At 46.2% G+C, this 27,131-nt stretch overlaps 1 protein-coding gene across 3 annotated transcripts in view; it reads left to right on the top strand.

Annotated features, from left to right (window-relative positions):
* xrcc5 (X-ray repair complementing defective repair in Chinese hamster cells 5) overlaps window positions 1-27,131 on the top strand; it is a 487,392-nt gene that overhangs the window by 181,426 nt on the left and 278,835 nt on the right. For all 3 annotated transcript variants that reach the window (XM_067986924.1, XM_067986923.1, XM_067986925.1), the window contains exon 14: window positions 5,796-5,992. In XM_067986924.1, the coding sequence (XP_067843025.1) occupies window positions 5,796-5,992 (197 nt within the window). The remainder of the gene's footprint in view (window positions 1-5,795; window positions 5,993-27,131) is intronic.

The following is a 27,131-nucleotide window of genomic DNA, read 5'->3' as shown; positions in this document are numbered from 1 at the left end:
ATATTGATGACCTGGACTTGGGTATTGAGTGTATAATTTCAAAGTGTGCAGAGGACATGAAACTTGAAAATTTAGTCAATAATGAGGGTGGTAACAGATTGCAGAAGGACATAGACAGATTGGTGAAATGGGCACACACATGGCAGATGAAATTTAACAGAGAAGTGTGAAATGATACATTTTGGTAGGAAGAATGAGGAGAAGCAAAATAAACTAAATGGTACAAATTTAAAGGGGGTGCAGGAACAGAGAGACCTGGGGCTGTAAGTACACAATTCTTTGAAGGTGGCAGGAGAAGTTGAGAAGGCTGTTTAAAAGGCATGTGGGATCCTGGGCTTTCTAAATAGAGACATGGGGCGTCATTTTAGCACCCGCTATCGGGTGCATTCCTGGCGGGGGGGCTCCGAAAATCGGAGAATCCCTGAGCTGGACCGGAGCCCGCCTCGAACCCGCGCACTTCCGGGTTCCCCGCTGACGTGCCGGCGTGCGTGCGCAGCCCCTGCTGGTGGGAATCCCGCAAGCAATTAAAGCCAGCGGGATGCCACTTGAAAGTATTTATTTAGGTATTTCAGGTCATTAACTGACCTGATTAAGGGACTGTGTGTGATTTTGGAGCAAACTGGGACTGTTTCCCACACTGGGGGAAACACTCCCAGGTCGAATGGACGTGTTGCAGCTGTCAGCCTGTGGCAGCTGCAAAGGTCCATTTGACAGGTGGGGGGGGGGAGAGACCCTCGCCCATTGCAGGAGGCCACTCTGTCACTTGGGACAAAGTTTGGCCTCGACCACCCTCCTCCTGACAGTCAAAGTCACCAACCTGCACACTTACCCCGGGGTCCGGAGACATGTAACTACCTTGCGGACCCCCTCAGATGTACATCTTGTGGATGGGGGCCGCCGTAGCTGCAGTCATGACCTCCTCGGAGGGCGAACAGCATCACCAGCCTCGCCATCCACGCCGTCCACCTCTGACACGTGGAGCTCCACAACAGAGTGCTGTGACACATCCACCTGCACAGCAGGAGGGAGGGCTACCGAAGAGAGAGATGCGTCGCAGAGGGCACTACCCTCGCCACAGGTTCCACAGACCGAGGCTCAGCCTCCTGGACCTCTCTGAGCAGCAATGCACACGGAGGCTCAGAGTCACCCGACATGTAGTCGTGGACATCTGCAGCCTCTTTCGTGCCGAGCTGCTCCTGGCTGGCCCGAGCACCATCTTCTTACCTGTCGCTGTCAAAGTCACCACTACCCTCAACAACTTCTCCTCCGCATCCTTCCAGGGTGCAACCGGGGACATCGCCGATGTCTCTCAGTCGTCTGCGCAAACGAGCCCTGCAAATACACCTACACCCACTCTGCAGTGACACAATGGGTGGCATCAGTTGTGGGTCCTCATAGTGATCCTCAGGAGAGGGCATTATTGCACAAACCAGACAGGATTCGCGAAGACATGGCAGTAGTGGTGCCAATATAATGTGTAATGTGAGTTGGTCAGTAATTCAATATAAGTAACACCCATGACAATCCCTCATACGCCCTTGTGCATCCCCTTCATGCTCACGACACGTTTGCCTTACGCTGCCTACTGCACATATGTGATGCATGCCCTGTGGCTGCAGCACAGGTAGTGGCAGGTTGAGTGAGGCTGGCCGTGAAAGAGATGCACGAGAGGGTGAGTATGAGATAGAGCCATGAGATTGTATGAGGATTGGGTTGCGTGTTAGTGGCGGGATGAGTACTGGCGAGGTGAGTAGATGCAGGTAAGATGAGGATGAGCTTTGAGTGGGTATGAGGGGTGATGTGACAGAGTAGTGTTGGCAGTGCTGAAGGAGATGTGGGGTGGGGGCGGTGATGTGGCAGACGGAGTGTAGGGGAAAGACTACGTATACTCACTTTGGCTGACCTACTGAGGCCATTGGAGCGCCTCCTGCACTGTATGCAAGTGGCCGATATGTTGGTTGCGCTGGTGACCTCCTCTGCCACCTCGAGCCAGGCCTTTCTGGTGGCAGAGGCAGGCCGCTTCCTCCTGCACGCCGGGTGGAAGATCTCTGTCCTCCCCCTCCTCCTCACCCCATGTATTGATACCTGGAGTGAGGCATCATTAAACTGGGAGCAGCCTTGCCCCTGGGCTGCTCCATGCTGTAATTTTTGCTATTTGTTGCAGCCATCTGTCAGTGGAGGACTGCCCCTTTAAATAGAGCTCCCCCAGCTGACAGATCTTACTGCGCATGCGCAGCCTGCCCTACGCGCAGATCAGCAGCGGGGAACCCGGAGGAGCAGGTAAGTGGATCCAATTAGTGGATTGGATGCTACGATCGCGCGGGGAGCTGACTAATTTCACCGGGCGCGTTACCCACGCACCCGATAGCCCCCCCGCCGGAAACCCGCAGCCCTGCTAACATCGGGCCCATAGAGTACAAAAGCAAGGAAGTTATGCTAATCCTTTATAAAACATTGGTTAGGCTTCAGCTGGAGTATTGTGTTCAGTTCTGGGCACCACACTTTAGAAAGGATGTCAAGGCCTTTGGGTGCGGAAAAGATTTACTACAGTGGTACCAACGATGTGGGACTTCAGTTATGTGGAGATACTGGAGAAGCTGGGGTTCTCCTTGCAACAGAGAAAGTTAAGGGGAGATTGGATAGAGGTGTTCAAGATCATGAACGGTTTTGATAGAGTGAGTAAAGAGAAACTGTTTCCAGTGGCAGAAAGGTCGGTAACCAGAGGACTTATGTTCTTCTGACACAGATTTAAGGTGACTGGCAAAAGAGCCAGAGGCAACATGAGGAAACATTTTTTTACACAGCGAGTTGTCATGATTTGGAATCCACTGCCTGAAAGGCCGGTGGAAGCAGATTCAATAGTAACTTCCAAAAGGGAATTGGATAAATGCTTAAAGGGAAGAAATTTACAGGGCTATGGGGAATGAGCAATAATTGGATAGCTCTTTCAAAGAGCCGGCACAGGCACGAGGGGCCAAATGACGACCTCCTGTGCTATACCTACTATGATACAATGATTTCGAATCAGTTAGTGATTGATTAATTTCTCTGATTATTACTTAATTATTTCTTTCTTTATTTACCCATTTTTAGATAGTTATTTCTCATTCAACGATAACCAAGTACAATTAATATTATAGTGTGTATACAAAATTGACTTACCATCATTTTTATGGGCACCTCCGCTACATCGACTGTGATGTCACTTTTGCAAATTTTCTCAGTTTGTTCTCCATGCTCTGCCGCTCCCGTGGTGCTCCGTGCTCTCCCCACGCTCTGCTTTAACTACTTGGGGTCGCTGCATTGTTGGTTCACGCTCTCCCAATGCTCTGCTTTAAATACTTGGGGCCGCTCCCGTTGTGCTCTCCCAATGCTCTAGTTAGTATTACTTGGTAACTTAACAACCCAGTCGGTCGCTCCTCCCTCTCCCCTAACTGACACGACACACTGCCCCAAAGCAGTAATATTATTCATATAAATGCTACAATTGTACTGATTATTTTATTTTGTCACTTTCAAAACAAAGATATAATGAGCAGTACAGCTAAACAGAAAAATTGCTAAAACTGGGTCGTCATATCTGTGAAGAGAAAAGCTTAATGTTTTGGGTCAGATCTTTTGTCAGAATCTTTTAGAACCCACTTGTTCCAATGTCATGTCCATTTTGGGGACTGTTCACCTCATACTTAATAATACTTAGTTTATATCTGTTGCTTGGATTTAACCATTTTGATCTTTGTCCAGCAAAGCTGAAGGAGCTTAGAATAGTAGAATGGTTACAGCACTGAGGAGGCCATTCGGCCCATCGAGCCCGTGCCGGCTTGCCGCAAGAGCAATCCAGCTAATCCCACTCTCCGGCCCTTTCCCGTAGATATGCAGATATTTTCCTTCAAGTACTTATCCAGTTCCCTTTTGAAAGCCACGATTAAATCCGCCTCCACCACCCTTTCAGGCAGTGCATTCCAGATCATAACTACTCGTTGCGTGAAAAAAGTTTTTCCTCATGTCTCCTTTGTTTTTATTCCAATTACCTTAATTCTGTGTCCCCTGGTTCGCGACCCTTCTGCCAATGGGAACAGCTTCTCTCTATCTACTCTGTCGAGACCCCTCATGATTTTGAACATCTCTATCAAATATCCACTCAACCTTCTCAGCTCTAAGGAGAACAACTCCAGCTTCTCCAATCTATTCACGTAATGGAAGTCCTCATCCCTGGAGCCATTCTAGTAAATCTTTACTGCACCCTTTCTAAGGCCTTCACATTCTACCTAAAGTGCGGTGCCCAGTGTTGGACACAATACTCCAGTTGTAGCCGAACCAGTGTTTTATAAAGGTTCATCATAGCTTCTTTACTTTTGTACTCTATGCCTCTATTTATAAAGCCCAGAATCCCGTATGCTTCTCAATCTGCCCTGCAACGATTTGTACACATATACCCCCAGGTCTATCTGTTCCTGCACCCCCCTTTAGAATTGTACCCTTTAGTTTATATTGCGTCTCCTCATTCTTCCTACCAAAATGTATCACTTCACACTTTGCTGCGTTAAATTTCATCTGCCACGTGACCGCCCATTCCATCAGCCTGTCTATATCCTCTTGAAGTCTTATCACTATGTTCCTCACTGTTCACTGCGCTTCCAACTTTTGTGTCATCTGCAAATTTTGAAATTCTGCCCTGTACACCCAAGTCCAAGTCATTAATATATATCAAGAAAAGCAGAGGTCCTAGTACCAACCCCTGGGGAACATCACTGTATAAATTCCCCTAGTCCGAAAAACAACTGTTCACCGCTACTTTCTGTTTCCTGTCACTTAGCCAATTTCGTATCCATGCTGCCACTGCCCCCTTTATTCCATGGGCTTCAACTTTGCTAACAAGCCTATTATGTGGCATTTTATCAAACGCCTTTTGAAAGTCCATATACACCACATCAACCCTCATCAACCCCCTCTGTTACCTCATCAAAAAACTCTATCAAGTTAGTTAAACATGAATTGCCTTTAACAAATCCGTGCTGGCTTTCCTTAATTAATCCACACTTGTCCAAGTGACTGTTAATTTTGTCCTAGATTATTGTTTCTAAAAGTTTCCCCACCACTGAGTTAAACTGACTGGCCTGTAGTTGCTGGGTTTATCCTTGCACCCTTTTTTGAACAAGGGTGTAACATTTGCAATTCTCCAGTCCTCTGGCACCACCCCCCATATCTAAGGATGATTGGAAGGTTATGGCCAGGACCTCAGCAATTTCCACCTGTACTTCGCTCAGCAACCGAGGATGCATCCCATCTGGACCTGGTGACTTATCTACTTTAAGTACAGCTAGCCTTTCAAGTACCTCTTCTTTATCAATTTTTAGCCCATCCAGTATCTCAACTATATCTTCCTTTACTGAGACTCTGGCAGCATCTTCTTCCTTTGTAAAGACAGATGCAAAGTACTCATTTAGTACCTCAGCCATACCCTCTGCCTCCATGTGTAGATCTCCATTTTGGTCCCTAATCGGCTCCACCCCTCCTCTTACTACCCATTTACTATTTAAAAAAGACTTTAAAGAAGACTTTTGGATTGCCTTTTATATTAGTTGCCAGCCTATTCTCATACACTCTCTTTGCCCTTCTTATTTCCTTTTTCATTTCCCCTCTGAACTTTCTATATTCAGCCTGGTTGTCACTTGTATTATCAACCTGACATCTGATATAGGCCCCCCACTTTTCTGCTTCATCTTACTCTGTACAAGCTTCAAACTTGTTTTTGGATAACTGAAGGATTTTAGAGTTCTTGTGATTTCTTGCAGTGTCTTCAATACAAAGCATTTCAACCCGATGAGCCTCTGCCTCCCATAGACCCTCACCTGAAGACCATGTTGGACAGGCCCCAGGAGATGGCTGCCTCCTGCCAGGCATCCTTGGAGCAATTAAAGAAGGTTTTCACTCTGCAAGATTCGGGCAAGAAGAAGGAACAGAAGATTGCGCAGCAAATCTTCAAAGACAAGTATGACTTGGCCTGGGTTTTAAAGAGGGAGGGATTTGGAAATGAGATGCCAGAATTTAGGTGTGTGCGGAGTTCCGTTGGTGTGCACATGCTTGGAGTTACAACATAAGTTACATCTACTGCATTCATTTTATCTCTACATATCAGTTACCTTCTCAAAAAAACTTGTTAAATTTGTCAAACACGACTGATCTTTAACAAATCGATGCTGTCCGTCCTTGATTAATCTGTACATTTCTAAATATTTTGTAATTTTATCGCGAATTATGGAATCTTAAAAGAGTTTCCCCACAACTGATGTTGCACCAACTGGGTTGTAGTTACCTGGTTCATCTACTTTCCCCCTTCTTGAACAAGGGTATTATGTCATTTATATACACGTATCAAAGCCCTTACTATTCTCTTTTACATTACCCGCTAGCCTTTTTTCATATTCCTTTGTAGCCCTCTGAGTTTAATTTACACCTCCTTATTACACTATTTTCCTCATGATTTTCTTTAGTATTGCTTGCCCTAACTTTATCATGTGCTTTCATTTTAAGTTTCACTTCAGTTTTAATCTGTTTATCCATGGAACTCAATACTTGGATGTGCCCCATTTTTTCCACATAGGAATATATTTATTTTGTACTCTATGCGTCTCATGTTGGCAGATGCCTTCATTATCCATTTCTTTCTTACATGAGACCTGTGTTGTGGTTAGTATTTTGCAGTTATTCTGCTTCTTTCATGAGTTATTTCCCCATTTAATTTCCCAGAACTCCCGCCAATTAGTGGGAAGGATATAGAGGAGCAAATTTGCAGGGAAATTACAGAGAGGTGCAAGAACCATATAATAGTGATAATGGGGGATTTCAACTATCCTAATATTGACTGGGATAGTAATGGTGTAAGGGGCAAAAAGGGGCAGGAATTTCTGAAGTGTTATCAGGAGAACTTGCTTGACCTGTATGTTTCCGGCCCAATGAGGAAGGAGGCATTGCTGGATCTAGTTCTGGGGAATGAGGTGGGTCAAGTGGAGCAACTGTCAGTGGGGGAACATTTAGGGAACAGTGATCATAGTATCATAAGGTTTAGAATAGCTATGGAAAAGGACAAGAAGCAATCTAGAGTAAAAATGCTCAATTTGAGGAGGGCCAATTCCAGTGGGTTAAAATTGGCTGATCTGGCCCGAATAAATTGGAATCAAAGATTGGCAGGCAAAACTGTAATCGAACAACGGCGCTCTTTAAAGAGGAGATGGTTTGGGTACAGTCTAGGTACATTCTCACAGGGGGAAAGGTAGGGCAACCAAAGCCAGAGCTCCCTGGATGACGAAAGAGATAGAGAGTAAGATGAAGCAGAAAAAGTGGGTGTATGACAGATGTCAAGTTGATAATGCAAGTGAGAACCAGGCTGAATATAGAAAGTTTAGAGCGGAAGTGAAAAAGGAAATAAGAGGGGCAAAGAGAGAGTATGAGAATAGACTGGCGGCCAACATAAAAGGGAATCCAAAAATCTTCTATAGGCGTATAAATAGTAAACGGGTAATAATAGGGGTGGAGCCGATTAGGGACCAAAATGGAGATCTACGCATGGAGGCAGAGGGCATGGCTGAGATACTAACTGAGTACTTTGCATCTGTCTTTACCAAGGAAAAACTTGCTGCCAGACTCTCAGTAAAAGAGGAGGTAGTTGAGATACCGGAAGGACTAAAAATTGATAAAGCGGAGGTAGTAGAAAGGTTAGCTGTACTTAAAGTAGATAAGTCACCCGGTCTAGATGGGATGCATCCTAGGTTGCTGAGGGAAGTAAGGTGGAAATTGCAGAGGTACTGGTCATAATCTTCCAATCCTCCTTAGATACAGGGATGGCGCCAGAGGACTGGAGGATTGCAACAGTTACACCCTTGTTCAAAAAAGGGTGTAAAGAAAAACCCAGCAACTACAGGCCGGTCAGTTTAACTTCTGTGGTGAGGAAGCTTTTAGAAACGATAATCTGGGACAAAATTAATAGTCACTCGGACAAGTGTGAATTAATGAAGGAAAGCCAGCACGGATTTGTTAAAGGCAAATCGTGTTTAACTAACTTAATTGAGTTTTTTTGATGCGGTAACTGTGCGGGTTTATGAGGGCAGAGTGGTTGATGTGTATATGGACTTTCAAAAGGCATTTGATAAAGTGCCACATAATTGGCTTGTCAGCAAAATTGCAGCCCATGAAATAAAAGGGGCAGTGGCAGCACGTACACAAAATTGGCTAAGTGACAGGAATCAGGGTAGTGGTGAACGGTTATTTTTCAAACTTGAGGAAGGTATACAGTGGTGTTCCTCTGTCAGTACTAGGACCACTGCTTTTTTTGATATATATTAATGACTTGGCCTTGGGTGTACAGGGCACAATTTCAAAATTTGCAGATGACACAAAACTTGGAAGTGTAGTAAACAGTGAGCAAGATAGTAATAGACCTCAAGAGGACATAGACATGCTGGTAGAATGGGTGGACACGTGGCAGATGAAATTTAACGCAGAGAAGTGTGAAGTGACACATTTTGGCAGGAAGAATGAAGAGAGGCAATATAAACTAAATGGTACAATTCTAAAGGGGATGCAGGAACAGAGAGACCTGGGGGTATAAATCTTTGAAAGTGGCAGGACAGATTGATAAAGTGGGATCCTGGGCTTTATAAATAGAGGCATAAAGTACAAAAGCAAGGAAGTTATGTTGAACCTTTATAAAACACTGGTTCGGCCACAGCTGGAGTATTGCGTTCAATTCTGGTCATCGCACTTTAGGAAGGATGGGAAGGCCTTAGAAAGGGTGCAGAAAAGATTTACTAGAATGGTTTCAGGGATGAGGGACTTCAGTTACGTGGATAGACTGGAAAAACTGGGGTGGTTCTCGTTAGAGCAGAGAAGGTTGAGAGTAGATTTGATAGAAGTGCTCAAGATCATGAAGGGGTTAGATAAAATAAATAAAGAGAAACTTTTACCATTGGTGGATGGGTTGAGAACCAGAGGACACAGATTTAAGGTGATTGGCAAAAGAACCAAAGGCGACATGAGGACATTTTTTTTAATGCAGCGAGTAGTTATGATCTGGAACACTCTGCCTGAAAGGGTGGTGGAAGCACATTCAATCGTGGCTTTGAAAAAGGAATTGAATAAATACTTGAAGGGAAACAATTTGCAGGGTTGCGAGGGAATGGGACTAACTGGATTGCTCTTACAAACAGCTGGCACGGGCTCAATGGGCTGAATGGCCTCCTGTTCTGTAAACATTCTATGATTCTATCTCTATTTCCATTCATAATGGAAATCACCAATGGATACTTGTGTTAAATTAATTGAAGAATCTATCGTAGAACTATACAGCAAAGAAGGAGGCTTTTTGGCACATTATGTGTGTGCTGGCTCTTTGATAGAGCAATCCGGAGCTAATTCCACTGCCCTGCTCTCTCCCCATAGCTCTGAATAAATGCAGAGCTAATCCCACTGCCCAGTGTATCCCCCATAGTCCTGTATCAATCCCAAACTAATCCCAATGACCCGCTCTCCCCTCATAGCCCTGTATCAATCCCAAACTAATCCCACTGCCCCGCTCCCTCCCCATAGCCCTGCATCAATCCAGAGCTAATCCTACTACCCCACTATCACCATAGCCCTGTATCAATCCCAAACTAATCCCACTGCCCCGCTCCCTCCCCATAGCCCTGCATCAATCCAGAGCTAATCCTACTACCCCACTATCACCATAGCCCTGTATCAATCCCAAACTAATCCCACTGCCCCACTCTCTCCCCATAGCTCTGTATCAATCCAAAGCAAATCCCACTGCCTCGCTCTCTCCCCACAGCCCTGTATCAATCCAAAACTAACCTCACTGCCCCGCGCTCTCCCTGTAACCCTGTATCAATCCAAAACTAATCCTACTGCTGCACTCTTCCTATTGCCCGATATCAATCTCAAACTAATCCCACTTTCTCTTCCCATAGCTCTGAATCAGTGGAAAACTAATCCCACTGTCCCCAGAGCCCTGTATTTTCATTTGCTTCAAGTATTGTTTCAATTTTCCCTTAAAACATGGAATTAGATTCACTTGCTCACAGGCAGAAACATTTCTAGTTGTCAAAGCACAGATGAGATAGTTGGCTTCAATTATCAGGTAGTGTATTTTGTTTTGAAAAATGAACTTCATTGACATAAGGACAACACTCGCTCTCTTCTTAGGTTAATGTTTTCAGAAGTTAATCGTACAAAAGGGTAGCATTGTGGTTATGTTACTGGACTAATAATCCAGAGGCCTGGACTAATAATCCAGAGTCATCAGTTCAAATCCTGCCACGGCAGCTGGGGAATTTAAATTCAATGAATTAAATAAAAATCTGGAATAAAAAGCTAGTATCAGTAATGGTGTCCATGAAACTACTGGATTGTTGTAAAAACCCATCTGGTTCACTAATGTCCTTTAGGGAAGGAAACCTGCCGTCCTTACCCGGTCTGGCCGATGTGTGACTCCAGACGCACAGCAGTGGTTGATTCCTAATCGCCCTCTGAAATGGCCAAGCAAGTCACTCAATTGTACAATCTCGCTACGAAAAGTCATAATAAGAATAAAACCGGACGGACCACCCGGCATCGAACCACTAGGCACCAGACACGACAAAGGCAAAACAAGTCCAGTCGACCCTGCAAAGTCCTCCTCACCAACATCTGGGGACATGTGCAAAAATTGGGAGAGCTGTCCCACAGACTGGTCAAGCAACAGCCTGACATAGCCATACTCACAGAATCATACCTTTCAGCCAATGTCCCAGACTTTTCCGTCACCATCCCTGGGTATGTCCTGTCCCACCGGCAGGACAGGCCCACCAGAGGAGGCAGTACAGTGATCCACAGTCAGGAGGGAGTGGCACTGGGAGTCCTCAACATTGACTCTGGACCCCATGAATCTCAAGGCACCAGGTCAAACGTGGGCAAGGAAACCTCCTGCTGATTACCACCTACCACCCTCCCTCAGCTGATGAATCAGTCCTCCTCCATGTTGAACACCACTTGGAGGAAGCACTGAGAGTAGCAAAGGCACAGAATGTACTCTGGGTGGGGGACTTCAACGTCCATCACCAAGAGTGGTTCGGTAGCACCACTACTGACTGAGCTGGCCGAGTCCTGAAGGACATAGCTGCTGGACTGGGCCTGCGGCAGATGGTGAGCGAACCAACACGAGGAAAAAATCGACTTGACCTCATCCTCACCAATCGACCTGTCGCAGATGCATCTGTCCATGACAGTATTGGTAGGAGTGACCACCGCACAGTCCTTGTGGAGACGAAGTCCCATCTTCACATTGAGGACACCATCCAACGTGTTGTGTGGCACTACCAACCTGCTAAATGGGATAGGTTCAGAACAGATCTAGCAGCCCAAAACTGGGCATCCATGAGGTGCTGTGGGCCATCAGCAGCAGCAGATTTGTATTCCAGCACAATCTGCAACCTCATGGCCCGGCATATTCCTCACTCTACCATGTCCAATAAGCCAGGGACTCAACCCTGGTTCAATGAAGAGTGTAGAAGAGCATGCCAGGAGCAGCACCAGGCATACCTAAAAATGAGGTGCCAACCTGGTGAAGCTACAACACAGGACTACATGCGTGCGAAACAGCGGAAGCAACGTGCTATAGACAGAGCAAAGCGATTCCACAACCAACGGATCAAATCAAAGCTCTGCAGTGCTCCCACATCCAGTCGTGAATGGTGGTGGACAATTAAACAGCTAACAGGAGGAGGAGGCTCTGTAAACATCCCCATCCTCAATGATGGCGGAGTCCAGCACGTGAGAGCAAACGATTCAGCCCTGTCTTTTGCAACCATCTTCAGCCAGAAGTGCCGAGTGGACGATCCAGCTCAGCCTCCTCCCGATATCCCCACCATCACAGAAGCCACTCTTCAGCCAATTCGATTCACTCCACATGATATCAAGAAAAGCCTGAGTGCACTGGATACAACAAAGGCTATGGGCCCCGACAACGTCCCGTCTGCAGTGCTGAAGACTTGTGCTCCAGAACTAGCTGCGCCTCTAGCCAAGCTGTTCCAGTACAGCTACAACACCGACATCTATCCGACAACGTGGAAAATTGCCCAGGTATGTCCTGTCCACAAAAAGCAGGACAAATCCAATCCAACCAATTACCGCCCCATCAGTCTACTCTCAATCATCAGCAAAGTGATGGAAGGTGTCGTCGACAGTGCTATCAAGCGGCACTTACTCACCAACAACCTGCTCACCCAATACTCAGTTTGGGCTCCGTCAGGACCACTCTGCTCCAGACCTCATTACAGCCTTGGTCCAAACATGGACAAAAGAGCTGAATTCCTGAGGTGAGGTGAGAGTGACTGCCCTTGACATCAAGGCAGCATTTGACCGAATGTGGCACCAAGGAGCCCAAGTAAAATTGAAGTCAATGGGAATCATGGGGAAAACTCTCCAGTGGCTGAAGTCATACCTAGCACAAAGGAAGATGGTAGTGGTTGTTGGAGGCCAATCATTCCAGCCCCAGGACATTGCTGCAGGAGTTCCTCAGGGCAGTGTCCCAGGCCCCACCATCTTCACCATCAATGATCTTCCCTCCAGCATAAGGTCAGAAATGGGGATGTTCGCTGATGATTACACAGTGTTTAGTTCCATTCGCAATCCCTCAGATAATGAAGCAGCCTGTGCCCGCATGCAGCAAGACCTGGACAACATCCAGGCTTGGGCTGATAAGTGGCAAGTAATATTCGCACGAGAGAAGTGTCAGGCAATGAACATCTCCAACGAGAGAGAGTCCAACCACCTCCCCTTGACATTCAACGACATTACCATCACCAAATCCCCCACCATCAACATCCTGGGAGTCACCATTGACCAGAAACTTAACTGGACTAGCCACATAAATACTGTGACTGCAAGAGCAGGTCAGAGGCTGGGTATTCTGCGGGTGAGTGACTCACCTCCTGACTCCCCAGTGCCTTTCCACCATCTACAAAGCACAAGTCAGGAGTATGATGAAATACTCTCCACTTGCCTGGATGTGAGTACAGCTCCAACAACACTCAAGAAGCTCGACACCATCCAGGACAAAGCAGCCCGCTTGAATGGCACCCCATCCACCACCCTAAACATTCACCACCGGCGCACCGTGGCTGTAGTGTGTACCATCCACAGGATAGAATCATAGAAGTTTACAACATGGAAACAGGCCCTTCGGCCCAACATGTCCATGTCGCCCAGTTTATACCACTAAGCTAGTCCCAATTGCCTGCACTTGGCCCATATCCCTCTGTACCCATCTTACCCATGTAACTGTCCAAATGCTTTTTAAAAGACAAAATTGTACCCGCCTCTACTACTGCCTCTGGCAGCTCGTTCCAGACACTCACCACCCTTTGAGTGAAAAAATTGCCCCTCTGGACCCTTTTGTGTATCTCCCCTCTCACCTTAAATCTATGCGCCCTCGTTATAGACTCCCCTACCTTTGGGAAAAGATTTTGACTATCTACCTTATCTATGCCCCTCATTATTTTATAGACTTCTATAAGGTCACCCCTTAACCTCCTACTCTCCAGGGAAAAAAGTCTCAGTCTATCCAACCTCTCCCTATAAGTCAAACCATCAAGTCCCGGTAGCATCCTAGTAAATTTTTTCTGCACTCTTTCTAGTTTAATAATATCTTTTCTATAATAGGGTGACCAGAACTGTACACAGTATTCCAAGTGTGGCCTGACTAATGTCTTGTACAACTTCAACAAGATGCAATGCAGCAACTCGCCAAGGCTTCTTCGACAGCACCTCCCAAACCTGAGACCTCTACCACTTAGAAGGACAAGGGCAGCAGGCACGTGGGAACAATACCACCTGCACGTTCCCCTCCAAGTCACACACCATCCCGACCTTGGAAATATATCCCCGTTCCTTCATCGTCGCCAGGTCAAAATCCTGGAACTCCCTTCCTAACAGTGCAGTGGGAGAACCTTCACCTCGCGGACTGCAGCCGTTCAAGAAGGTGGCTCACCACCACCTTCTCGAGGGCAATTAGGGATGGGCAATAAATGCTGCCCTTGCCAGCGACGCCCACATCCCATGCAAGATCAATCTAGCTGGTCCCACTCCCCCTCACTTTCCCTGTCGCCCTGCAAATTTTTCCTTTCAAGTACTTAATTAGTTCCCTTTGAAGGCTATGATTGAATCTACCTCCACTACCCCCTCGGGCAGTGCATTCCAGATCCTAACCACTCGCTGTGTAAAAATGTTTTGGTTCTTTTGCCAATCACCTTAAATCTATGTCCTCTGGTTCTTGACCCTACTGCCAATGGGAACAGTTTCTCTCTATCTACTCTGTCGAGACCCTTCATGATTTTGAATACCTCTATCAAATCTCCTCTCAACCTTCTCTGTTCCAAGGAGAACAATCCCAGCTTCTCCACTCGATCCACGTAATGAAGTCCCTCATCCCTCGAATCGAGACAGAGTAGATAGAGATAAAACTGAGGCCATTGGCGGAAGGGTCAAGAACCAGAGGACACAGATTGAAGGTGATTGGCAAGAGAACCAAAGGTGACATGAGGAAAAACTTTTTTAGGCAACGAGTGGTTGGGATCTGGAATGCACTGCCAGAAGGGCTGGTGGAGGCAGATTCAATCATGGCCTTCAAAAGGGAATTGGTTAAGTTTTTGAAGGGAAAAAATTTGCAGGGCTACGGGGATAGGGTGGGGGAGTGGGACGAGCTGGATTGCTCTTGCAGAGAGCCGGCACGGACTCGATGGGCTGAATGGTCTCCTTCCGTGCTATAACCACCTCTTCATCAATTTTTAGCCCATCCAGTTTCTCAACTCCTCCTTTTACTATGACTTTGGCAGCATCATCTTCCTTGGTAAAGACAGATTTTTTTTTTATTCGTTCATGGGATGTGGGCGTCGCTGGCGAGGCCGGCATTTATTGCCCATCCCTAATTGCCCTTGAGAAGGTGGTGGTGAGCCGCCTTCTTGAACCGCTGCAGTCCGTGTGGTGACTGTTCTCCCACAGTGCTGTTAGGAAGGGAGTTCCAGGATTTTGACCCAGCGACGATGAAGGAACGGCGATATATTTCCAAGTCGGGATGGTATGTGACTTGGAGGGGAATGTGCAGGTGGTGTTCTCATGTGCCTGCTGCTCTTGTCCTGCAAAGTGCTCATTTAGTATCTCAGCCATGCCCTCTGCCTCCAAACTTAGATTTTTAAAATTTTTTTATTCGTTCACGGGATGTGGGCGTCGCTGGCAAGGCCGGCATTTATTGCCCATCCCTAATTGCCCTCGAGAAGGTTCTGGTGAGCCGCCTTCTTGAACCGCTGCAGTCCGTGTGGTGACGGTTCTCCCACAGTGCTGTTAGGAAGGGAGTTCCAGGATTTTGACCCAGCGACAATGAAGGAACGGCGATATATTTCCAAGTCGGGATGGTGTGTGACTTGGAGGGGAACGTGCAGGTGGTGTTGTTCCCATGCGCCTGCTGCCCTTGTCCTTCTAGGTGGTAGAGGTCGCGGGTTTGGGAGGTGCTGTCGAAGAAGCCTTGGCGAGTTGCTGCAGTGCATCCTGTGGATGGTACACACTGCAGCCACAGTGCGCCGGTGGTGAAGGGAGTGAATGTTTAGGGTGGTGGATGGGGTGCCAATCAAGCGGGCTGCTTTATCTTGGATGGTGTCGAGCTTCTTGAGTGTTGTTGGAGCTGCACTCATCCAGGCAAGTGGAGAGTATTCCATCACACTCCTGACTTGTGCCTTGTAGATGGTGGAAAGGCTTTGGGGAGTCAGGAGGTGAGTCACTCGCCGCAGAATACCCAGCCTCTGACCTGCTCTCGTAGCCACAGTATTTATATGGCTGGTCCAGTTAAGTTTCTGGTCAATGGTGACCCCCAGGATGTTGATGGTGGGGGATTCGGCGATGGTAATGCCGTTGAATGTCAAGGGGAGGTGGTTAGACACTCTCTTGTTGGAGATGGTCATTGCTTGGCACTTATCTGGCGCGAATGTTACTTGCCACTTATCAGCCCAAGCCTGGATGTTGTCCAGGTCTTGCTGCATGCAGGCTCGGATTGCTTCATTATCTGAGGGGTTGCGAATGGAACTGAACACTGTGCAGTCATCAGCGAACATCCCCATTTCTGACCTTATGATGGAGGGAAGGTCATTGATGAAGCAGCTGAAGATGGTTGGGCCTAGGACACTGCCCTGAGGAACTCCTGCAGCAATGCACTGGGGCTGAGATGATTGGCCTCCAACAACCACTACCATCTTCCTTTGTGCTCGGTATGACTCCAGCCACTGGAGAGTTTTCCCCCTGATTCCCATTGACTTCAATTTTACTAGGGCTCCTTGGTGCCACACTCGGTCAAATGCTGCCTTGATGTCAAGGGCAGTCACTCTCACCTCACCTCTGGAATTCAGCTCTTTTGTCCATGTTTGGACCAAGGCTGTAATGAGGTCTGGAGCCGAGTGGTCCTGGCGGAACCCAAACTGAGCATCGGTGAGCAGGTTATTGGTGAGTAAGTGCCGCTTGATAGCACTGTCGACGACACCTTCCATCACTTTGCTGATGATTGAGAGTGGACTGATGGGGCGGTAATTGGCCGGATTGGATTTGTCCTGCTTTTTGTGGACAGGACATACCTGGGCAATTTTCCACATTGTCGGGTGGATGCCAGTGTTGTAGCTGTACTGGAACAGCTTGGCTAGAGGCGCAGCTAGTTCTGGAGCACAAGTCTTCAGCACTACAGCTGGGATGTTGTCAGGGCCCATCGCCTTTGCTGTATCCAGTGCACTCAGCCGTTTCTTGATATCACGTGGAGTGAATCGAATTGGCCGAAGACTGGCTTCTGTGATGGTGGGGATATCGGGAGGAGGCTGAGATGGATTATCCACTCGGCACTTCTGGCTGAAGATGGTTGCAAACGCTTCAGCCTTGTCTTTTGCACTCACGTGCTGGACTCCGCCATCATTGAGAATGATGTGGAGATGCCGGTGATGGACTGGGGTTGACAATTGTAAACAATTTTACAACACCAAGTTATAGTCCAGCAATTTTATTTTAAATTCACAAGCTTTCGGAGATTTTCTCCTTCCTCAGGCAAATGTTTCAAGATCTCCTTGAAGCCTACGCATTTATACATATTGAACAATAATACATGGTGTTTACAGACTGCCCCTGCAACTGCCCGTTGCCAAGGCAATCACCGTGTTCAGACAGAGAGGTGTTACCTGCAGAACCTCCGAATACACATTCAACAAAAAAACAAACAGGGAAAAAAAACAGAGAAAAAAAAAACAGAGAGAGGCAGAGACATCCGGAAGGCAGAGAGAGCCAGCAAATGACCCATTATATTAAAAACAGATAACATTTGTTCGCTGGTGGGGTAACGTGTAGCGTGACATGAACCCAAGATCCCGGTTGAGGCCGTCCTCATGGGTGCGGAACTTGGCTATCAATTTCTGCTCGACGATTTTGCGTTGTCGTGTGTCTCGAAGGCCGCCTTGGAGTACGCTTACCCGAAGGTCGGTGGATGAATGTCCATGACTGCTGAAGTGTTCCCCGACTGGGAGGGAACCCTCCTGTTTGGCGATTGTTGCGCGGTGTCCGTTCATCCGTTGTCGCAGCGTCTGCATGGTCTCGCCAATGTACCATGCTCTGGGGCATCCTTTCCTGCAACGTATGAGGTAGACAACGTTGGCTGAGTCACAGGAGTATGAACCATGCACCTGGTGGGTGGTGTCATCTCGTGTGATGGTGGTATCTGTGTCGATGATCTGGCATGTCTTGCAGAGGTTACCGTGGCAGGGTTGTGTGGCGTCGTGGACGCTGTTCTCTTGAAAGCTAGGTAGTTTGCTGCGAACGATGGTCTGTTTGAGGTTGGGTGGCTGTTTAAAGGCGAGTAGTGGAGGTGTGGGGATGGCCATAGCGAGGTGTTTGTCCTCATTGATGACATGTTGAAGGCTGCGGAGAACATGGCGTAGTTTCTCCGCTCCGGGGAAGTACTGGACAACAAAGGGTACTCTGTTGGTTGCGTCCCGTGTTAGTCTCCTGAGGAGGTCTATGCGATTTTTTGCTGTGGCCCGTCGGAACTGTCGATCGATGAGTCGAGCGTCATATCCCGTTCTTACTAGGGCGTCTTTCAGCGTCTGTAGGTGTCCATCGCGTTCCTCCTCGTCTGAGCAGACCCTGTGTATTCGCAGGGCCTGTCCATAGGGGATGGCCTCTTTGACGTGGTTAGGGTGGAAGCTGGAAAAGCGGAGCATCGTGAGGTTGTCCGTGGGCTTGCGGTAGAGTGAGGTGCTGAGGTGCCCGTCTTTGATGGAGATTCGTGTGTCCAAGAAAGAAACTGATTCTGAGGAGAATGGGGATGTTGATTCATTGAGAATGGGGATGTTTGCAGAGCCTCCTCCTCCCGTTAGTTGTTTAATTGTCCACCACCATTCACGACTGGATGTGGCAGGACTGCAGAGCTTTGATCTGATCCGTTGGTTGTGGAATCGCTTAGCTCTGTCTATAGCATGTTGCTTCCGCTGTTTAGCATGCATGCAGTCCTGAGTTGTAGCTTCACCAGGTTGGCACCTCATTTTTAGGTACGCCTGGTGCTGCTCCTGGCATGCTCTTCTACACTCCTCATTGAACCAGGGTTGATCCCCTGGATTGTTGGTAATGGTAGAGTGAGGAATATGCCGGGCCATGAGGTTACAGATTGTGCTGGAATACAATTCTGCTGCTGCTGATGGCCCACAGCGCCTCATGGATGCCCAGTTTTGAGCTGCTAGATCCGTTCTGAATCTATCCCATTTAGCACGGTGGTAGTGCCACACAACACGTTGGATGGTGTCCTCCGTGTGAAGACGGGACTTCATCTCCACGAGGACTGTGCGGTGGTCACTCCTACCAATACTGTCATGGACAGATGCATTTGCGACAGGTAGATTGGTGAGGACAAGGTCAAGTAAGTTTTTCCCTCGTGTTGGTTCGCTCACCACCTGCCGCAGGCCCAGTCTAGCAGCTATGTCCTTCAGGACTCGGCCAGCTCGGTCAGTAGTGGTGCTACCGAGCCACTCTTGGTGATGGACATTGAAGTCCCCCACCCAGAGTACATTTTGTGCTCTTGCTACCCTCAAGTGGTGTTCAACATGGAGGAGGACTGATTCATCAGCTGAGGGAGGACGGTAGGTGGTAATCAGCAGGAGATTTCCTTGCCCATGTTTGACCTGATGCCATGAGATTTCATGGGGTCCAGAGTCAATGTTGAGGACTCCCAGGTATCACTGTGCCGCCACCTCTGGTGGGTCTGTCCTGCCGGTGGGACAGGACATACCCAGGGATGGTGATGGAAGAGTCTGGGACGTTGGCTGAAAGATATGATTCTGTGAGTATGGCTATGTCAGGCTGTTGCTGGACTGGTCTGTGGGACAGCTCTCCCAATTTTGGCACAAGTCCCCAGATGTTAGGAAGGAGGACCTTGCAGGGTCGACTGGGCTTGGTGTTTTGCTGTTGTCATGTCCGGTGCCTAGTGGTCCGATGCCGGGTGGTCCGTCCGGTTTTATTCTTATTATGACTTTTCGTAGCGAGATTTTACAACTGAGTGGCTTGCTAGACCATTTCAGAGGGCAATTAAGAATCAACCACATTGCTGTGGGTCTGGAGTCACATCTCGGCCAGACCGGGTAAGGGCGGCAGGCTTCCTTCCCTAAAGGACATTAGTGAACCAGATGGGTTTTTACGACAATCCGGTAGTTTCATGGCCATCATTACTGATTACTGATACTAGTATTTTAATTCCAGATTTTTATTTAATTAATTTAATTTAATTAATTAATTTAATTTAATTAATTGAATTTAAATTCGCCAGCTGCCATGGCGGGATTTGAACTCATGACTCTGGATTTTAGTCCAGGCCTCTGGATTACTAGCCCAGTAACATAACCACTATGCTACCGTACACTATGCTTGGTCCCTAATCGGTCCCACCCCTCTTCTCACTACCCATTTACTGTTTACATGTCTATCGAAGACTTTTGGATTCCCTTTTATGTTGGCTGCTGGTCTATTGTCATCCTCTCTCTTTGCCCCTCTTATTTCCCTTTTCACTTCCCCTCTGAACTTTCTATATTCAGCCTGGTTCTCACTTGTATTATCAACCTGACATCTGTCATACACCCACTTTTTCTGCTTCATCTTACTCTCTATCTCTTTCGTCATCCAGGGAGCTCTGGCTTTAGTTGCCCTACCTTTCCCCCTCGTGGGAATATATCTAGACTGTCCCCGAACCACCTCCTCTTTAAAGACTGCCATTGTTCGATTACCCACTGAAATTGGCCCTCCTCCAATTGAGTATTTTTACTCGAGATTGCTCCTTGTCCTTCTCCATAGCTAATCTAAACCTTATGATACTCTGATCGCTGTTCCCTAAATGTTCTCCTACTGACACTTGCTCCACTTGACCCACCTGATTCCCCAGAATCAGATCCAGCAATGCCTCCTTCCTTGTTGGGCCGGAAACATACTAATCAAGGAAGTTCTCCTGAGCACACTTAAGAAATTCCTCCCCCTCTTTGCCCTTTACACTATTACTATCCCAGTCTATATTAGGACAATTGAAGCCCTCCATTATCACTATTGAATGGCTCTTGCATCTCTGTAATTTCCCTGCAGTTCTATATCCTTCCCACTAATTGGTGGACAATAGAATACACTCAGTAGTGTAATGGCACGTCTATTGTTTATTAACTCTAACCAAATAGATTCTGTCCTTGACCCCTCCAGGTCATCCTCTCTCTCCAATAGGAAAATAGGAACATAGGAACAGGAGTAGGCCATTCAGCCCCTCGTGCCTGCTCCGCCATTTGATAAGATCATGGCTGATCTGTGATCAAACTCCATATACCTGCCTTTGGCCCATATCCCTTAATACCTTTGGTTGCCAAAAAGCTATCTATCTCCGATTTAAATTTAGCAATTGAGCTACTATCAATTGCCGTTTGCGGAAGAGAGTTCCAAACTTCTACAACCCTTTGTGTGTAGAAATGTTTTCTAATCTCGCTCCTGAAAGGTCTGGCTCTAATTTTTAGACTGTGGCCCCTACTCCTAGAATCCCCAACCAGCGGAAATAGTTTCTCTCTATCCACCCTATCTGTTCCCCTTAATATCTGATAAACTTCGATCAGATCACCCCTTAACCTTCGAAACTCTAGAGAATATAACCCCAATTTGTGTAATCTCTCCTCGTAACTTAACCCTTGAAGTCCGGGTATCATTCCAGTAAACCTACGCTGCACTCCCTCCAAGGCCAATATGTCCTTCCGAAGGTGCGGTGCCCAGAACTGCTCACAGTACTCCAGGTGCGGTCTAACCAGGGTTTTGTATAGCTGAAGCATAACTTCTGCCCCCTTGTACTCTAGTCCTCTAGATATAAAGGCCAACATTCCATTTGCCTCCAGGACTGCAATATTCTCCTTAATCAATACTGCCACCCCCTCCTCCTTTCTTTCCTTCCCTATCTATCCTTCTCACTGTTTGCGACATTTCCAAGCTTTTTGTCATCTGCAGACTTTGAACTTATGCCCTGTATAACCAAGTCCCGGTCATTAACATATATCAAAAAGAGCAGTGCTCCTAATAACGATCCCTGGGGTATACCTTCCTCCAGTCTGAGAAACAACCGTTCACCACTACTCTCTGCTTTCTATCCCTTAGCCAATTTCGTATCCATGCTACCACTGCCCCTTTAATCCCATGGTCTTCAATTTTGCTAACAAGTCCATGATGTGAAACTTTACCAAACGCCTTTTGAAAGTCCATATACACAACATCAACCGTACTACCCTCATCAACCCTCTCCGTTATTCATCAAAGAATTCAATCAAGTTTATGAGACACTATTTGCCTTGAACAAATCTGTGCTGGCTTTCATCGACTAACTGAGTGCAGCGGACACATAGTACAAAAAATTGTTAAGATGTCAAAAAATGTTAAAAAGACAAATCTAAAGGCACTGTATCTGAATGCAGGGTGACCAAGGCTGGGAGCTGAATATCCAAGGGTATTCAATATATAGGAGGGACTGGCAAAAAGGAAAAGGAGCTGGGGTGACATTGTTAGTAAAGGATGAAATCAGAGCAATAGCGAGAAAGGATATTGGCACAGAAAATCAAGATGTAGAATCAGTCTGGGTGGAGTTAAGAAGATCTGAGGGGCAGAAAACACTGGTGGGATTTGTCAATAGGCCTCCAAACAGTTTATAGGAATATAGGAACAGGAGTAGGCCATTCAGCCCCTCGTGCCTGCTCCGCCATTTGATAAGATCATGGCTGATCTGTGATCTAGCTCCATATACCTGCCTTTGGCCCATATCCCTTAATACCTTTGGTTGCCAAAAAGCTATCTATCTCACATTTAAATTTAGCAATTGAGCTAGTATCAATTGCCGTTTGTGGAAGAGAGTTCCAAACTTCTACCACCCTTTATGTGTAGAAATGTTTTCTAATCTCGCTCCTGAAAGGTCTGGCTCTAACTTTTAGACTGTGCCCCCTACTCCTAGAATCCCCAACCAGCGGAAATAGTTTCTCTCTATCCACCCTATCTGTTCCCCTTAATATCTTATAAACTTCGATCAGATCACCCCTTAACCTTCGAACCTCCAGAGAATACAACCCCAATTTGTGTAATCTCTCCTCGTAACTTAACCCTTGAAGTCCGGGTGTCATTCTAGTACACCCATGCTGCACTCCTTCCAAGGCCAATATGTCCTTCCGAAGGTGCGGTGCCCAGAACTGCTCACAGTACTCCAGGTGCGGTCTAACCAGGGTTTTGTGTAGCTGCAGCATAACTTCTACCCCCTTGTACTCTAGTCCTGTAGATATAAAGGCCAGCATTCCATTAGCCTTATTGATTATTTTCTGCATCTGTTCATGACACTTCAATGATCTATGTACTTGAACCCCGAAGTCCCTTTGGACATCCACTGTTTTTAACTTTTTACCTTTTACCATTTAGAAAGTACCCTGTTCTATCCTTTCTTGATCCAAAGTTGATGACCTCACATTTGTCTACATTGAATTCCATTTGCTACAGTTTTGCCCATTCACCTAATCTATCAATATCGCTTTGTAATTTTATGTTTTCATCTACACTGCTTACAATGCCACCAATCTTTGTGTCATCGGCAAACTTAGATATGAGACTTTCTATGCCTTCATCTAAGTCGTTAATAAATATTGTGAATAATTGAGGCCCCAAGACAGATCCCTGCGGGACTCCACTAGTCACATCCTGCCAATGTGAGTACCTACCCATTATCCCTACTCTCTGTCGCCTTTCGCTCAGCCAATTTCCTAACCAAGTCCGTACTTTTCCCTCGCTTCCATGGGCTTCTATCTTAGCTAACAGTCTCTTATGTGGGACTTTATCAAATGCCTTCTGGAAATCCATATAAATAACATCCATTGACATTCCCCTGACCACCACTTTAGTCACCTCTTCAAAAAATTCAATCAGGTTTGTCAGGCACAACCTACCTTTCAGAAATCCATGTTCTCTCTGATTAACTGAAAATTCTCGAGGTGTTCAGTCACCCTATCTTATAGACTCCAGCACTTTCCCCGCAACAGATGTTAGGCTAACTGGTCTATAATTCCCCGGTTTCCCTCTCTCTCCTTTCATAAAAAGCGGAGTGACATGTGCAATTTTCCAATCCAGAGGGACAGTTCCTGAATCTAGAGAACTTTGAAAGATTATAGTTAGGGCATCTGCAATGTGTTCACCTACTTCCTTTAAAACCCTGGGGTGGAAACCATCTGGTCCTGGGGATTTGTCACTCTTTAGTCCTATTAGTGGTAATGTAGGGGATGGGATCAAATAGAAAATTCGAGATGCATGTAACAAGGGTACTACAGTAATCATGGGTGACTTTAATCTACATGTAGACTGGCCAAACCAAATTAGCAATAATAGTGTGGATGATGAATGAGTGTGTAAGATTTTTTTTGGACCAGTACGTTGAGGAGCCAACCAGGGAACAGGCTATCCTAGATTGGGTTTTGTGCAATGAGAAGGGATTAATTAATGATCTTGTTGTGCGGGATCCTTTAGGGAAGAGTGACCATAACATGATCGAATTCTTCATTTCGATGGAAAGTGAAGTAGTCCAATGTGAAACTAGGGTCCTAAATCTAAACAAAAGAAACTGCAAAGGTATGAGGAGTGAGTTGGCTATGATAGATTGGGAAGCTTCATTCAAAGGCATGACGGTGGATAGGCAATGGCTAACATTTAAGGAACAAATGCACGAATTGAAACAGTTATACATTCCTTTCTGGCGCAAAAACACAAAAGGAAAAGTGGCGCAACCATGACTAACAAAAGAAATTAAGGATAGTATTGGATCCAAAGAGGAGTCATATAAAGTTGCCAGAAAAAGTAGCAAGCCTGAGGATTGGGAGCAGTTTAGAATTCAGCAAAAAAGGACCAAGAGATTGATGAAGAGGGGAAAAATAGAGTATGAGAGTAAACTTGCAAGGAACATAAAAGTGGACTGTAAAAGCCTCTACAAGTATGTAAAAAGAAAAAGATTAGTGATGACAAATGTAGGTCCTTTGTATTCAGAAATGGGAGAATTTATAATGGGGAACAAGGAAATGGCATAGCAATTAAACAAATACTTGGGTTCTCTCTTCGTAGAAGAGGACATAAATAACTTCCCAGAAATACTAGGGAACCAAGGGACTAGTGAGAAGGAGGAATTAAAGGAAATTCGTATTAGTAAAAAAATAGTTCTGGAGAAATTAATGGGACTGAAAGCCGATAAATCCCGAGAGCCTAATAATCTGCATCCCAGAATACTAAAATAGGTAGCCATGGAAGTAGTGGATGCATTAGTTGTCTTCTTCCAAAATTCTATAAATGTTGGACTATAACCTGGTGTTGTGCAAGTCCTTACATTTTTCCACCCCAGTCCATCACCGGCATCTCCGCATCAAAATTCTATAGATTATGGAACAGTTTCTGCAGATTGCAGGGTGGCAAATGTAACCCCACTATTTAAAAAAGGAGGGAGAGAGAAAACAGAGAACTACAGACCGGTTAGCGTAACATCAGTAGTAGGGTAAATGCTAGTGTCTATTATAAAGGATGTGATAACAGAACACTTGGAAAATATCAATGGGATTAGACAAAGTCAACATGCATTTAGAACCATAGAAAAGATACAGCACAGAAGGGGGCCATTTGGCCCATTTTGTCTGCGCCGGCTCGAAGAACAACCAGGTGCCCATTCTGACCCCACCTTCCAGCACCCGGTCCGTAGCCCTGCAGCTTACAGCAATTTAGGTGCAGGTCCAGGTACTTTTTAAAAGAGTTGAGGGTCCTTGCCTCCACCACCAATTGAGGCAGCGAATTCCATACACCCACCACCCTCCGGGTAAAAAAGTTTTTCCTCATGTCCCCTCTAATCCTTCCACCAATCAGCTTAAATCTATGTCCTCTAGTTCTTGAACTCTCCGCTAGGGGAAACAGGTACTTCCTGTCTACTCTATCTGGGCCCCTCATAATTTTGTACACCTCAATCAGGTCTCCCCTTAGTCTCCTCTGCTGCAAGGAAAACAACCCCAGCTTATCCAATCTCTCCTCATAGCTGCAATTTTCAAGCCGTGGCAATATTCTTGTAAATCTTCTCTGCACTCCCTCCACATTACAGGAAGTACATGATTGCTCTGGTGACGAGAACTGCGCACAATACTCCAGCTGTGGCCTTACCAGCGTTTGATACAGTTCCATCATTACATCCCTGCTTTTGTCTTCTATACCTCGGCTAATAACGGAGAGCATTCCGTATGCCTTTTTCACAACCTAATCGACCTGTACTGCCACGTTCAGGGACCTGTGCACATGTACTCTAAGGTCTCTCACTTCCTCTACCCCTCTCAATATATTCCTGTTTACTGCATAGTCCCTTTTACTGTTTGCCCTCCAAAGTGTATTACCTCTCTGGGCTGAACTCCATTTGCCACTTTTCCGATCACTCCACCAACCCATTGCTATCTTCTTGGGGTCGACAGCTATCCTCTTCACTATCAACTACACGGCCAATTTTTGTGCCGTCTGCAAATTTTCCAATCATGCCCCCTACACTCAAGTCCAAATCATTAATATATACACAAACAGCAAGGAACCCAACACTGAGCCCTGAGGCATACCACGAAACGGATTTCCAATCGCGAAGACTTTCATCGACTTTTACCCTTTGTTTCCTGTTACTGAGCCAATTTTGGTTCCAATTCGCCACATTTCCCTGTATCCCATGGGCTTTTACTTTTCTGACCAGTCTGCCATGTGGGACCTTGTCAAATGCCTTACTAAAATCCATGTAGACAACATCCATTGCACTACCCTCATCAATCCTCCTTGTCACTTCCTCAAAGAAATTCAATCAGATTTGTAAGGCATGACCTTCCCTGAACAAATCCATGCTGACTATCCTTGATTAAACCATGCCTTTTCAAGTGACAGTTTATCCTATCTCTCACTATTGATTCTAATAGTTTGCCCACCACCGAGGTAAGACTGATCAGCCTGTAATTGTTCGGCCTTTCCCTCGTACCCTTTTTGAACAATGGTACTACGTTTGCAGTCTTCCAGTCCTCCGGTACTTCCCCTGTATCTAGTGAGGATTGGAAAATGATCCTCAGAGCATCCGCTATTTCCTCCCTGGCTTCCTTCAATAGCCCAGGAAACAATCCATCCGGCCCTGGTGACTTATCAACTTTCAAGGATTCCAGTCCCTCTAGTACTTCCTCTCTCGTTATGTTTACCTTATCCAATATTTCACACCTCTCCTCTTTAACTACTACGTCTGGATCATCCCTTTCCTTAGTGAATACAGAGACAAAATATTCATTTAAAACCCTACCCACATCCTCTGCTTCTACACACAAGTTACCCTTATCATCCCTGATAGGTCCCACCTTTTCCTTAGCTATCCTCTTGTTCTTCATGTACTGATAAAACATCTTTGGGTTTTCTTTAATCTTACGAACAAATACTTTTTCATGCCCTCTCTTTGCTTTCCTTATTTCCTTTTTTACATCATCCCTGTACTTTCTATACTCCTCTAGGCTTTC

The sequence above is a fragment of the Heptranchias perlo genome, chromosome 7, assembly GCF_035084215.1.
Source record: "Heptranchias perlo isolate sHepPer1 chromosome 7, sHepPer1.hap1, whole genome shotgun sequence".
Classification (NCBI taxonomy): domain Eukaryota; kingdom Metazoa; phylum Chordata; class Chondrichthyes; order Hexanchiformes; family Hexanchidae; genus Heptranchias; species Heptranchias perlo.
Note: the sequence above shows the minus strand (reverse complement) of the source record. Positions and strands in the feature narration are given on the sequence as shown.